This window comes from Erythranthe guttata, chromosome 14, assembly GCF_056151865.1.
Source record: "Erythranthe guttata isolate IM_541 chromosome 14, IM_541, whole genome shotgun sequence".
In the NCBI taxonomy this organism is placed as follows: Eukaryota; Viridiplantae; Streptophyta; class Magnoliopsida; order Lamiales; family Phrymaceae; genus Erythranthe; species Erythranthe guttata.
In genome coordinates this window covers 24531283-24544136 of record NC_142546.1, presented here as the reverse complement: position 1 = coordinate 24544136, position 12854 = coordinate 24531283, and the positions used below count along the sequence as shown (strand labels likewise).

Genomic DNA, 12854 nt, shown 5'->3' with positions numbered 1-12854 from the left:
TTATAAGATGCTCGTGCAAAAACATGCGAGCATTTCAACAGTGCTCGTGTGAAATCAGATGAGCACTGCTGAAATGCTCGCATGTTTTTGCACGAGCACAAAAATTTAATTTAATTTAATTATTTTTTTATTGGGTAGGAATAGTACAAAAGGTAAATAATTATGGTAAAAAGGTAAAGAATCATGGTAAAAAAGTGCCTGAATATTTAATTTGGTCTGCGTATATCATTACCCTTTGCATAATCGCATAATCAGGGCCTTACATGTGGCATTATTTGGAAAAAAATAATGTGTTTGTTTGTTTGGCTTGACAGAAAAAGAAATTCATTTATTTTTTATTTTCTTTTTTTCAACACAAAATCATATATTTATAATACTATTAAGTAAATGAATTTAAGTGGAGGAGAAGTTTGAAACATTAATTTCAAGAACAAGACTTTTTTAAAGGGCATAAAGTTTAATGACAAAACTTTCAAAAGATCCAAAGGGAAAAAAGATTAAAAATAACCGTTAGCCCAAACAGAGAACAAACGCATCCCTTCATCGTACGGTCAACGTTTGTTGTTTACTAGCCGTTGTTTTCAAATATTTCGAAGAGAGAGAAATTCATCTTCTGTAAACCGACATAAATCCGCTGTTTTCGTTTTATCCGAAATCCTCCTTAAAAATTCAATTGCAGAAAAAAACTCAAGAAATCAAAAAGTTCACACACTGAGTGTGTGTTTCTTGAGAGAGAGAGAGAGAGAGACTTGTATCTATAATATTAATACTCCATTGATTGATTTGATGGGGTTTTATGTATAGTCTCTCTCTTTCTTCTTTTCGATTTCTCGAGTAATACATACATGTGCAGAAAGTTCTAATCTTTAATCTTGATTTTGGAAGGTTTGTTCTTTTGTTTTTTGATCTGGGTTCTGTCGTTTAGTTCTTGATTCTTGATTTTCGGAATCTGATTCTCCTCTGCAATTCTTGATTCTTCCAGCGATTTTTTGATCTAATTTCCGATTTGATTTTTTTTCGAATTTTCAGTAGCTTACATCTTGAAGGAAAATCAAATGGGTGGATCAGACGAGAATTTCCCGGCTGCGATCAGACAATCAAACATTCATGGTAATTCAAAATTTCAAAAAAAATAAATAATAATAATTGAAATTCTAATATATGATCATACGATTAAAGTAATTATTTATTTATTCTGTTTATTATTATTATTATTATTATTTTATAGGGAATAATAGGAGAGCATTGAGTATTATCAATGGGAACATCAAAGAATCTCAAAAAAGAGGGGTTTTGACAGAGTATGGATTTTTCATAAACCTTAATTAGTCTTTGATACTTTATCTTAATTGTCACATTAATAGCGTTAATCGTGTTTAGGAAAAACGCCGCCTGTGGTAAGAAACCCGTAATCCCGATTCATCGTCCCATCACTAGGTTTGTCAATCCCCACCTAATTCTTGATTTCTTGTGTTTAATTTATATGTCTGTATTTAATTTAGTATTTTTTTGGTGAATTTCAGGAAATTTGCTGCACAATTGGCTGGCAAATTGCAACAGCCTGTTGTTAAGGTAAATTTAGTAATTGGGTTTTTTTTTTCAGTAGTTTTGTTAGTTATATATTGTGCCTAAGAAATGATTGATTTTAGGAAGTTAAACCATTCGTCGAATCAAAATCGAGTACACGTCACTTGGAGGACTGTATAATTATCGATGCCGAGGAGGAGTACAAGTCAATGGATGATGACAATGATGTGCCTATGTTCGTGCAACATACAGAAGCTATGCTTGACGAAATTGATCGAATGGTACTTGCTCGTTTCTGTTGACTTGGTATTTTGTTGCTATATTTAAAAAAAAAAATCGAGGGACTGAAGTATTTCCGTGTTGGGAATTGATGATCTAGGATGCTGAAGTTGAAATGGAGGAAATCGAGGAAGATGAGCCAGTGGTCGATATCGATAGTTGTGATAAGAAGAATCCACTAGCTGTTACCGAGTATATTGATGATGTGTATGCACATTATAACAAAACCGAGGTGGAACTCTCTCTCTCTCTCTCTCTCTCTCTCTCTCTCTCTCTCTCTCTCTCTCTCTCTCTCTCTCTCTCTCTCTCTCTCTCTCTCTCTCTCTCTCTCTCTCTCTCTCTCTCTCTCTCTCTCTCTCTCTCCGTGTTTTTACGTTTTCGATTGTGTAATTTTGATTGCAGAGCTTAAGCTGTGTCCCACCGAATTACATGGACCAGCAATTCGACATTAACGAAAGAATGAGGGGAATTCTCATCGACTGGCTAATTGAGGTAAAAACTGAATTAAAATTGCACTAAAAACAATGAAATTAAGTTATATATAAAAAAAAAATAAAAAAAAAACGTTCACCAAATATTACCGTTTGTTATATTATGTATAGGTGCATTACAAGTTCGAACTGATGGAAGAGACGCTATATTTGACTGTAAATATAATCGATAGATTTTTATCGGTCAACAAATCAGTCGTGCGAAAGAAATTACAGCTCGTTGGAGTGACAGCTATGCTTCTCGCCTGCAAATACGAAGAAGTTTCGGTTCCCGTTGTGGACGACCTTATTTTGATATCCGACAAAGCTTATTGCAGACAAGAAGTCCTCGATATGGTAATTTTGTCATTTTTTTCTTCTGTATGAATTTATTGCAATGAGGAATTTATTTATTTATTTATTTATTTTATTCGACTATATTTCCTACTGCAGGAAAAGTTGATGATCAATACCTTGCAGTTCAATCTATCAGTTCCGACTCCGTACGTGTTCATGAGACGTTTCCTCAAAGCAGCTCAATCCGACAAAAGGGTTAGTTTATATCTTAGTATTTTCTTGATTAAATTGATTTTATTAAGAAACCCGTTTTCGTATTACTAATTAAACCTTGAAAATCGAAATCTTGGCCGTTTCTTGATTAAACGATAAGATTAGGAAAGCCATGCCTCTTTTTTTGGGTTAATTATTATTGATTAAATGAATGTTGTCTAATTGTGAAAAAAAATCCGAAAAACAGTTGGAGATGCTATCTTTCTTCATAATCGAACTAAGCCTCGTTCAATACGAGATGCTTCGATTCCGACCTTCTCTGCTAGCATCTGCTGCAATCTTTACAGCTCAATGCACTCTCAGCGGGGGGTATAAGCAATGGAGTAAGACGTGCGAGAGATACACGAACTACAGCAAAGACCAGCTCGTGTAAGCGGCCTTGACATTTTATTTTTTCATAATCATTTTACGAGATAAAAATACGAAGATTCTTTTTCTTTTGGTACGTAAGTGAATAAAGAATTAATTTTACTTTGGTGCAGGGAATGTGCAAGAATGATGGTGCGTTTACACGAGAACGCAGGCACGGGGAAGCTTACGTGCGTGCACAAGAAGTACAGTACTTCGAAATACGGCTACGCTGCTAAAACGGAGCCTGCTTTGTTTCTTCTTAATGATGCAGACTTTTAGTAACACCCTCTCTCTATATGTATACATATACATATATAGATATAGAGATATATGCAAAGTGACACTGAGCAACATAAGTTGCTGGGGGTGGGGGGTGTTTGGTTTCAAGACTTCTTTACATCATACTCTTTTTAATGGTGTTTTGTAAAAGATATCATAATTATAAATTTTAGAGTAAAAGACACTTTTGCCTGGAAAAATACTGTTTCATCCATCAAGTTTGCAAGGATTTCACATTTGGTCCCCCATGTTCACAAAAAACACATTTGGTTCCTTATATTTAAAAAAATTAATGTTTTTAGTCCTTTCTATCATTTTTTTGTTTAAAACTAATGGAATCAAACTTGGGTCCATCACTACCATAACTGACGGACTAACGATAAATTGACGGAAATGACCAAAATTGTCAAATTATTGAAACATGAGGGACCAAATGTGTTTTCTGTGAACATGGGGGACCAAATATAAAATCATTACAAACTTGTGGGGCAAAAACTGTAAACTTTACCACTTTTGCCCCTGAATTATTTGACCTTTTGCATGACACCGTAGAAACAAATTCTTTTTATACATTCCCCCCTCGAACTCAATAAATTTATGCACAAATGCTTAAAACCCCCTCAACGTTTTCTCCTCGTATGTTTTTATACGGTTGAAACTTAGATAACTTTTTACCTTTTGTAGTAAAAATATCTTGCATAACATACGAACTACAGTACAGTCTCGATAAATTAATATTTCGCTTTAATAACTTCTTCTGGTCTCGACTCGCTAAAAACAAAATAAATTATTAGTTCGATAGTTTAATATTTCCCTAAATTAATAAAAGAAGATTAGTCCCGACTGGTATTCATTTCACAATATTCACTCCAAAATCAAAATCATTTCAATTAGAGGAACAATTTCAATATAGTCCAAAAATTGATGGCTTGGATATGAGGAGTGGGGACACGCCACTTCAATCTGATGTGGCCGATAAAGACTCCCAATTATATATCCACTACCCAACAAAAGCAATCAAACTTCTTTCTTTCTTTGGATTTTATTCCCGTGTATTTCTGGAGAAATTGACTTATTATTATTATTTTTTTTTTTTTTATTATTATTATTATTTTTTTAATGCGAATGCGATTGCGATTGAATGTTGGGGCTCTTTGAGAAAACCCCCTCACTACTTTTTTTAATTGAGGGAGACCCAAAATATTTTAGACCATTTGAGAAAAGCCCATGATCCAATTCAGCCATTGTGTTTCCCAGTTTTACCCTCGCCCGCCACCTCATCACAGCTGGGCACGCGCTCCAGCGATTTTTTTTTTTTTTTTTTTTTCCGTTTTTTTAATCGACTATGAAGCATAGTCGATTAGTCTTAAATCGACTATGCTTCATAGTCGATTAAGGAAAATCTTTAATTTTTTAATTTTTTTTTTGTTGCTAATTTTTTTTTTTTCATTTTTTTTGGTTTTTTTAAATTTTTTCTCTATCAGGTTTATTAATGCATAGTCGATTAAAATTTTAGCTATTAAAAATAACAAATCATAATTACAAAAAAAATGCAAAATCAACTATATTTTAAAAAAAAATATACAAACATTGTAATTGATTTATACATTGGAATCAATAAACAAAAAATCAAAAAAAAAATTAAAAAAAATTAACAACCGGAGTCGGTTAACCTTAATCGACTACCGAACATAGTCGATTAAGCCTTAATCGACTACTGAACATAGTCGATTAAGCCTTAATCGACTATTGAACATAGTCGATTAAACCACGTAGTCGATTAACGGCCCTGCCTGCGCGAATTTAATTTTTCTGCGCCGTCTTCCGCCACAATCCACCAAAAAACCCTAGATCTGTTCTTCATCGTCACCACGTCGTCGCGATTCAGATCACTTTGTTTTGTTAACAAGAAAATTAATTAAAATAAAATAAAGCCAATAATCTCCGAGATCCGCCTCACCGGAAACACACACACACAGACGCACACACACACAGACACAGATCACCGGAAACACACACACACAGACACACAGATCACTGTAAACACACACACACAGACGCACACACACACATTCAGCTTTCGATTAACGGTCAAATCTTCGAGCTCCGCCTCACCGGAAGCAATCTCCGACGAAGGTGATTGCCAAGAGAAGAGAGAAGAGAGAAGACGAGAAAGAAGAAGAGAGAGCGGCATAAGAGAGGACGAGAAGACGAGAAAAAAAAAAGAGAGAGATAACGGCAATAGGTAGGGATAATAAGGGTGGTTTGGGGATTATTAAATAATATTAGGGTAGAATATTAGGTAAGGGGGTTTTCTCTAATTATTTTTAGGAGGGGGTGTTTTCTTAACACATTTACCTAGATGAGGGGGGTCTTGCTAATTATCCCTTGAATGTTTATGTTTGGGTGATGATTTCCTTTATTTTTCAATTTTAATTCTCGATTAGAGAATAGTTTTCTTGAGATGAAGAACCCGGTACAACGCTAAAAATGAAAACTATAAACGCATGCCACCCGTTCGACAAAATGCCCGGTCCAAATGCCACGTTGATCCATTTTTCCCCAACTGTCTCTTGACCTTTGACAATAATTCTCATCATCATCTCCACGAAACAGAGTACTCTAAAGTATTATTGTAGGATCAAAATTCAACCCCTCTCAAAGTATCCAATCCCATGTTGTATGGACTCTTTTCCAGCCTCTGCTTTTCTCTTTCTTAATCAAGTAATAATTCGTCTCTCTCCTCTCTCTCTCTCTCTCTCTCTCTCTCTCTCTCTCTCTCACACACACACACACACACACACACACACACACACATCGGTTTCATTGTTTTGTCATTATGTGTGGAAATCTTGTACATATGGGAAAGGTGCTATCTTGAAAAAGATGGTTTGTTGAGGATATGATTTTCTGCCAGGTACTGGTGATTTTTCTTCATCTTTTTATAATATATATATCCGCTGAAAATTGAGGTGTTTTATCTATACAGAATCTTGTTTTTCTCTTTGGTGGGTTTCGCTCGTGCTCATTTGCTGGTTTCTTGTTTCTCATACATGTGAGTCTTATTATATAAAATAAAAAATGCATGATTGGATTTTTCTGTTTGGGAGATATTTTTATTTCTGAAGTTGGATTGGAATGTGGTGTAGGATTCTTGCAACTTGTGTGTGTAATGGATATTTGCATTAAATTTGTGGATAAACTTATGGCAATTTATGGGCTTGTCTCAGATTCTGACAACCTGCAATCCCTTTGAAGATCTTCATTCCCAATTTTTTCTTTCAGGTGATAGTGAAATCTCAATAGTGGTTTTCCTTATCCAATTTCTTTAAATTGATGCTTCTCTCACTAACCAAACTAAAGTTAAATCTCAACCCAAATTCCCCCTCATTCCCTTCTGAATTCAGGACATTACCTTTGAATTTATCCAATCTCTCTATCAATACCTGCCTTTTCGGACTTCTTTAACTCTGCTTACTGTTGCAGGATCGTCTGCGGTAATTATGCTGCAATTTTATATGTTCTTTCATTTGCTCTCCTAGTTTTTCCCCTGTTTTTCTCTGCTACTTGATATATTTGTTAGTGTGTATGTGTGTTTGTTAGCAATCGTACTTTCTAAAAGCTTGTCAAAGATGGTTTTACGAGGATACAATGCAGTATAGTCAAATCTCACAATCGATTCAAATTTTATGATTCTTGAATTCGAAGAGTTTTTATCTACTGGGTGCTTTTCATTTCAATTCCCCAGTAAATAGTCAGACTTCAATTTTACATTATTATATAAAATCAATTGTAGCCAACTATTTACTTCTCTCACCACTTATGCCATTTGTTGGTGTATTTGATACTTTCTTCTGTAGTTCTTGATACTTTTGCTTATCCATTACATGGCATTTTTTTCTTAAGGCTCTCTTTATTGATCCGTTTTTAAAATGTGGCTGATTTGATTTGCAGTGGAAGTGCCAATTGAATAAACAAAACCCCTTTTTTTCCGCTCCCAAATCTAACAATGGAAAAGAAGCAGAAGAAATTCCTCACAGTGGCACCGTTTGAGTGTGCGTGGCGAGATGATTTGAGATTCAGAGAAGCAGGTAGAGGCTGTGTAGCTTTCGACGCTTTTGCACACAACGACGTAACAGTTGTCTTCCGCGAAAAAACGGGCAGTCAGCATTATCATTACAAAAGAGACAACAGCCCTCATTACACAGTAATTATCGGTAGCCACAGAAATAAAAGATTAAATATCGAGGTCGACGGAAAAACAGTGGTGGATGTTACAGGTGTCGATCTTTACTGCTCTTCCACATTTCAGAGTTATTGGATCAGCATATACGATGGCCTAATAAGCATCGGAAAAGGGAGATACCCTTTCCAAAATCTCGTTTTTCAATGGCTTGATTCGAACCCAAATTGCAGCGTTCAATATGTTGGGCTTAGCAGTTGGGATAGGCATGTGGGATATAGGAATATTAATGTTCTTCCACTCACGCAGAACCATGTGTCTTTGTGGAAACACATTGACTGTGGTGAAAGTAATGGTACAGAAGATGCTGATGAAGAGATGGAAGAAGATATTGGAGAGTACGAAAATTGGGGGCTCAAGAATTTTTTGGAGAGTTGGGAACTGTCGGATGTGTGCTTTGTTGTTGGAAGTGAGGAACGGGCAGTTCCGGCACATAAAGTTATATTGGCTGCTTCGGGAAATTTCGGTTTTGGTCAGTCGGGGAAAGATTTTATTCACCTCGAAGATGATTGTTATCCGATACTTCATGCACTTCTTGAGTACATCTACACAGGCAACACCAAGGTTAGTTTTGTAATTTTGATAAAATATTTGATGTATGTTTACTGATTATCATTTTAGTTTTTTCTTCACCTTAAAAGGTAGTATTGAAGGAAATTAATGAAATTGCATCATTATCTGCTAAAACCGACATAATTGAAGAAAAAAATAATGTGCTTGGTGATTTTGAGAAGTTTAACTCGGAAATTGCCAATTTTCTTGTATCCTAATTTACATTAAAAACATAAGTATTTACATAAACTTCGTGAATCATAAAATATTGAGCTCAGTTCATATGATACTGCTGATGTAGGTTCCAGAGTTGCATCTCAGTTCTTTAAAATCTCTGAGCTTACAGTTCGAAGTAAATACGTTGGCTAAGCAGTGTGAAGAAATGATGGAGAGATTTAAACTCAATAAGAAACTTTTTGACTCGGGAAAAAGTGTAGAGATATCATACCCAAGCGCTCGGCTCAACTGCTGCACGGTTTTTCTGAACAAATTACCCATTGATGTTAAGAGGCTCAATAGTTTCCGACTCACTGGAGACTACAGCGATGTAGATATTTATATTGAAGGCCATGGTCAAATTGCAAAATCACACAGAATCATTCTTGGCATATGGAGTGCTCCTTTTACAAAGGTAGGCTGAAATCGAACTCATAAATCCACATAATTGTGGAAGATCTTCAGTATTATCGACACATTGTAGATACCTATATTTATTTAGTGTGAAAAGGCTGATTAATGTGATCAAAAAAATTATTTACAGATGTTCACGAATGGAATGACTGAAAGTATTGCCTCGAAAGTCTGCTTGAAAGATGTCTGCTTTGAAGCATTTAATATTATGCTCGATTTCATGTACTGTGGAGAAGTTAACAACACTATGGATATCGACACATTGCTACTTCAGCTTCTTTTGCTGGCAGATCAGTTTGGGGTTTCTCTTCTTCATCGGGAATGTTGCAAAAGGCTTTTAGAACACTTATCTGAGGTAATACAGTAGCAACTGTCTAGTTAATTGTTTTTTTATAGGTTGTTTATTTGTTATTTAACTAAGCTTTTTAGTTGGGACTAGTTGAATTAAAAGAATGGAGAAAATGGTGCAGTATCGGGATTATCAACACAAACAGAGATATATGGCAATTAAAAATATTAAAAATATTGATACTTCTCATGTATACATTATATGCAGGCATGGAGTTCTAGTGGCAGAAGATCTCATGCTACAAGTTTTTGTATTATGCCAAGTTTAGTGGACGAGGAAGCGGGCATTTTTGGAACAATGTTTTGTTCGTGTGGCTAATTATTGGACTTTATTGCAGGATTCAGTCTGCCAAATTTTGCTAGTGATTTCATCCATTCCTTCGTGTAAATTAATCGAAGAAACATGTGAGAGGAAGTTTTCGATGCATTTTGATTACTGTACAACCGCAAGCATCGACTTTGTCACGTTAGACGAAACAACATTCGGGAATATTCTCCAGGTGACTCTTGAATTCGTTATTCTATTGCAAAAATTATCAATTTTAAGTACTCTTTTATTAAAAAAAAAAGCATCCAAAAAATCCCAATTACACTAGTATATATTATTGGTCCAAGAATTATAAATTCAATCAAAATTAATATATATTTAAATTGTTTGTGCAGCATCCAGATTTGACAGTAACTTCTGAAGAACGAGTTCTCAATGCGATCTTACTTTGGTGCTGCAAAGCGCAAGAGTTGTTCGGATGGGACAGAGTAGATGAAATTGTGCTAAATTCACCACCAGAGCTTGTTTTCGGCGAAAGGCTTCACTCGCTTAAAGAATTTCTAAGTTTTGTTCGGTTCCCTTTACTTCCTTATTCGGTTCTTCAAAAGGTATATCCTAAATAAATGTCTTTAGCTAAGTCCACGAGAAATTCGTTTGACCATTTTCTAATTGTCAAACTGTTAAAATTTTCAGTTGGAGCGAAGCAACCTTAGTATGTGCATTCCTACATTCAGTCAATTGGTAAAGTTCAGATAATTTTTGTCCTGAAATCCTTCTCAAAAGTAAGTCGCGTATCTTAATTTATATTTTCAAAGCAGGTGAAAGAAGCCATTGGTTTTCTCGATTTTGGATCTTCTGCACATGAGAAAGACTTGAAGTAAGTAATTTTGTTAACATAACTAGTAAAATGTCTAAATTGCCCCTAAATAAAAGGAAAGGAAGAAAAAAATATAGAAAATTGATGCTGATGAAGTTCCATTTTCGACAGTAAATTCCAGCACAGGAGATCGAGTTTTAAGGAACTCCAGTACATATGTGATGGAGATAGCAACGGGGTATTGTACTTTGCAGGTACATCCTACGGTGAACATCAGTGGGTAAATCCCGTCTTATCTAAGGTAAAACGTGTGACCCCTTCTATTTAATCTCTTTACCTGTTTACAATTATGGTCTACACATTTCACTGATCGGCTTTTCCCATAATATGTTTCAGAAAGTAATAATTACCGCAAGCAGTCCGTTTTCCAGATTCACCGATCCTAAGGTTTTGGTCTCCAGGAGTTACCTGGTAATAACTTTACCCACAATCAATCCGAAATTAAATATTTCATTTTTTTATATAGTTAGAATATTAGTTAAAAAAAATTGTTGCTTACCAGGGAACATCTTTTGCGGGCCCTCGTATGGAGAACGGGAGAAACACTGCATGGTGGATGGTTGACATTGGCCATAGTCATCAGGTTAGATATACAACTTCTTGATTTCCACATAATGATATTTTTCATATACAGTTCTTTATTATTTTTTTCTTTTTTTTATGTTTGCTCAGTTGATGTGCAACCATTATACACTTAGACAAGACGGATCGAGGGCTTTCATGCGGAACTGGAATTTTCAGGTAATAATTATACACACACACACGCACTATATACGTCAATTTTATTCTCAATTCTTGTTTGATATTTACATAGTGACTTGTTTGGCAGGGTTCAATGGATGGAAACAATTGGACAAACTTGAGAGTGCACGAGAATGATGAAACGATGAGCAAGCCCGGTCAGTTTGCATCTTGGCCCGTTGTGGGGCCCACAGCCCTTCTTCCGTTCAGATTCTTTCGAGTTGTTCTGGTTGCTCCGACGACTGATGCCACTAATCCTTGGAGCCTTTGCATATGCTTCTTGGAGCTCTACGGTTACTTCCGTTAACTTTTTAAGTTTGTGTTACGACGAATGTTTTGGGCCTGTGATGGCTTTTTTTTCAATAATGTACAGTCTCCTATGTATTTGATATCTCTTGTAATTTGTATTGTATCGTATATTTGTTAATTGTGATTTGTTGGTTTAAGGTGGTTTTATTGGTGTTAATGTTACTTGGTTTGGCTTGATATGCAATTAACTTGTGATTATGGTAAATATAGAGATTGTAATTATGATAATGCTGATGCTCCATGTGTTAAATGGATTTACTGAAAATTCAATAATTTGATTTTTATTTATTTAATTTTGTTTAAAGTACGCATATACACTATACAGACACAAAGTAATAATTATTAAGGAGACATATTGTACATACTACATCATCTGTTTGGTGTCTTCTTGTCCTTTAGGAAAGGGAAAATAAGGTCGGTGCCATGTTATAACAAACATTAATATTTATATAAATTTAAGTGTAAATTACGACCACCCACTGAGCTAAGGTCAAATTACGAAAATTTTCATCTTTATATAATCAAGAAGATTCCACTAAATTTAAAACCGCAAGGTTGGACGCGTAAGGAAATTTATAGTTGAGGGGTTGTTGTAATTACCCAAACAAGATGAGGATTTTCGTAATTTTACCATACATCAGAAGTGATTGTAATATACCCTAAATTTAATAATACAACTCATTCTGGAAAAAAATATATAAATATGATATCATAATATGAAATTGATTATTGAATAACTTTAGCAAAATGAATTAGAGAAAATAGATTAAAAAATAAGAGATAAAATAATAATAACAATAAAAGAAAGGGTTAAATACAAAAACACCCATGTACTATGGAGTTTGTATCAAATACCCCCTGTACTACACATAAATACAAAAACCCCCCTCACATTACATTTTTTTTCAAAATATGACTAGAATACCCCTGCTTAGCCTATAAATTAAATAGTTTGTTTGAGTCATTTTTCACTATATTTTTAATATTTTCGGTCAATTTTACTTGGGAAATTTTGATATTTATATTTTTTTCTCCAAAACATTAAATTACTTAGTTTTTCTTTCTCAATAAAACCTTTTATTTTCTTCCAGTAGTTCAAATTCTCAACAATCATAGGATTGCAAAATGACAAAAATAAAAGGTTTTTATCATAAAATTAAAAAAATATAAGCAATTAGATGTTTTGGAGAAAAAAATATAAATACCAAAACTTCGCACGTAAAATTGACTGAAAATGTCTCAAACAAACCTTTATATATATATATATATATATAAATGCTTGAGTAGGGGTATTTTCGTCATATTTTGAAAAAAATGTAGTGTAAGGGGGGTTTTGTATTTATGTGTAGTACAGGGGGGTATTTGATACAAACTCCATAGTACAGGGGTGTTTATGTATTTAACCCTAAA

At 34.5% G+C, this 12854-nt stretch overlaps 2 protein-coding genes across 13 annotated transcripts; both read left to right on the top strand.

Annotated features, from left to right (window-relative positions):
* The first annotated feature begins 526 nt into the window (after positions 1-526).
* On the top strand, positions 527-3676 carry LOC105959407 (cyclin-B2-3). Its single transcript, XM_088813465.1, has 12 exons — positions 527-885; positions 1030-1110; positions 1229-1301; positions 1381-1437; positions 1524-1572; positions 1650-1808; positions 1907-2038; positions 2209-2298; positions 2409-2633; positions 2730-2828; positions 3034-3215; positions 3329-3676. Exons 2-12 carry the CDS (start codon positions 1056-1058, stop codon positions 3474-3476), a joined length of 1269 nt encoding a protein of 422 aa, XP_088669591.1. The 5' UTR covers positions 527-885; positions 1030-1055; the 3' UTR covers positions 3477-3676.
* Positions 3677-5899: 2223 nt separating this feature from the next.
* On the top strand, positions 5900-11601 carry LOC105959405 (BTB/POZ domain-containing protein). Of its 12 annotated transcripts, none has more exons than XM_088813462.1 (15): positions 5900-6200; positions 6466-6531; positions 6626-6761; positions 7431-8283; positions 8573-8902; positions 9032-9256; positions 9588-9749; positions 9913-10125; positions 10211-10258; positions 10336-10394; positions 10506-10635; positions 10731-10805; positions 10897-10977; positions 11067-11135; positions 11224-11601. In XM_088813462.1, exons 4-15 carry the CDS (start codon positions 7486-7488, stop codon positions 11440-11442), a joined length of 2409 nt encoding a protein of 802 aa, XP_088669588.1. In that variant the 5' UTR covers positions 5900-6200; positions 6466-6531; positions 6626-6761; positions 7431-7485; the 3' UTR covers positions 11443-11601. The 12 variants fall into 12 exon arrangements, with proteins under 12 accessions (XP_088669588.1, XP_012838955.2, XP_088669586.1 ...); XM_012983501.2 differs by having other exon boundaries at positions 5900-6393; positions 6707-6761; XM_088813460.1 differs by having other exon boundaries at positions 5900-6393.
* The last annotated feature ends 1253 nt before the right edge of the window (positions 11602-12854 follow it).

Bases quoted from the DNA above. Each gene is read 5' to 3' on its own strand.
- LOC105959405 (XM_012983498.2), top strand. From the start codon at position 7,486: ATGGAAAAGAAGCAGAAGAAATTCCTCACAGTGGCACCGTTTGAGTGT. The intron at 8,284-8,572 runs GTTAGTTTTGTA...CTGCTGATGTAG, and splicing joins TCTACACAGGCAACACCAAG to GTTCCAGAGTTGCATCTCAG. The intron at 10,259-10,335 runs GTAAAGTTCAGA...TTTTCAAAGCAG, and splicing joins TTCCTACATTCAGTCAATTG to GTGAAAGAAGCCATTGGTTT.
- LOC105959407 (XM_088813465.1), top strand. From the start codon at position 1,056: ATGGGTGGATCAGACGAGAATTTCCCGGCTGCGATCAGACAATCAAAC. The intron at 1,809-1,906 runs GTACTTGCTCGT...TTGATGATCTAG, and splicing joins TTGACGAAATTGATCGAATG to GATGCTGAAGTTGAAATGGA. The intron at 2,299-2,408 runs GTAAAAACTGAA...TATTATGTATAG, and splicing joins TCATCGACTGGCTAATTGAG to GTGCATTACAAGTTCGAACT.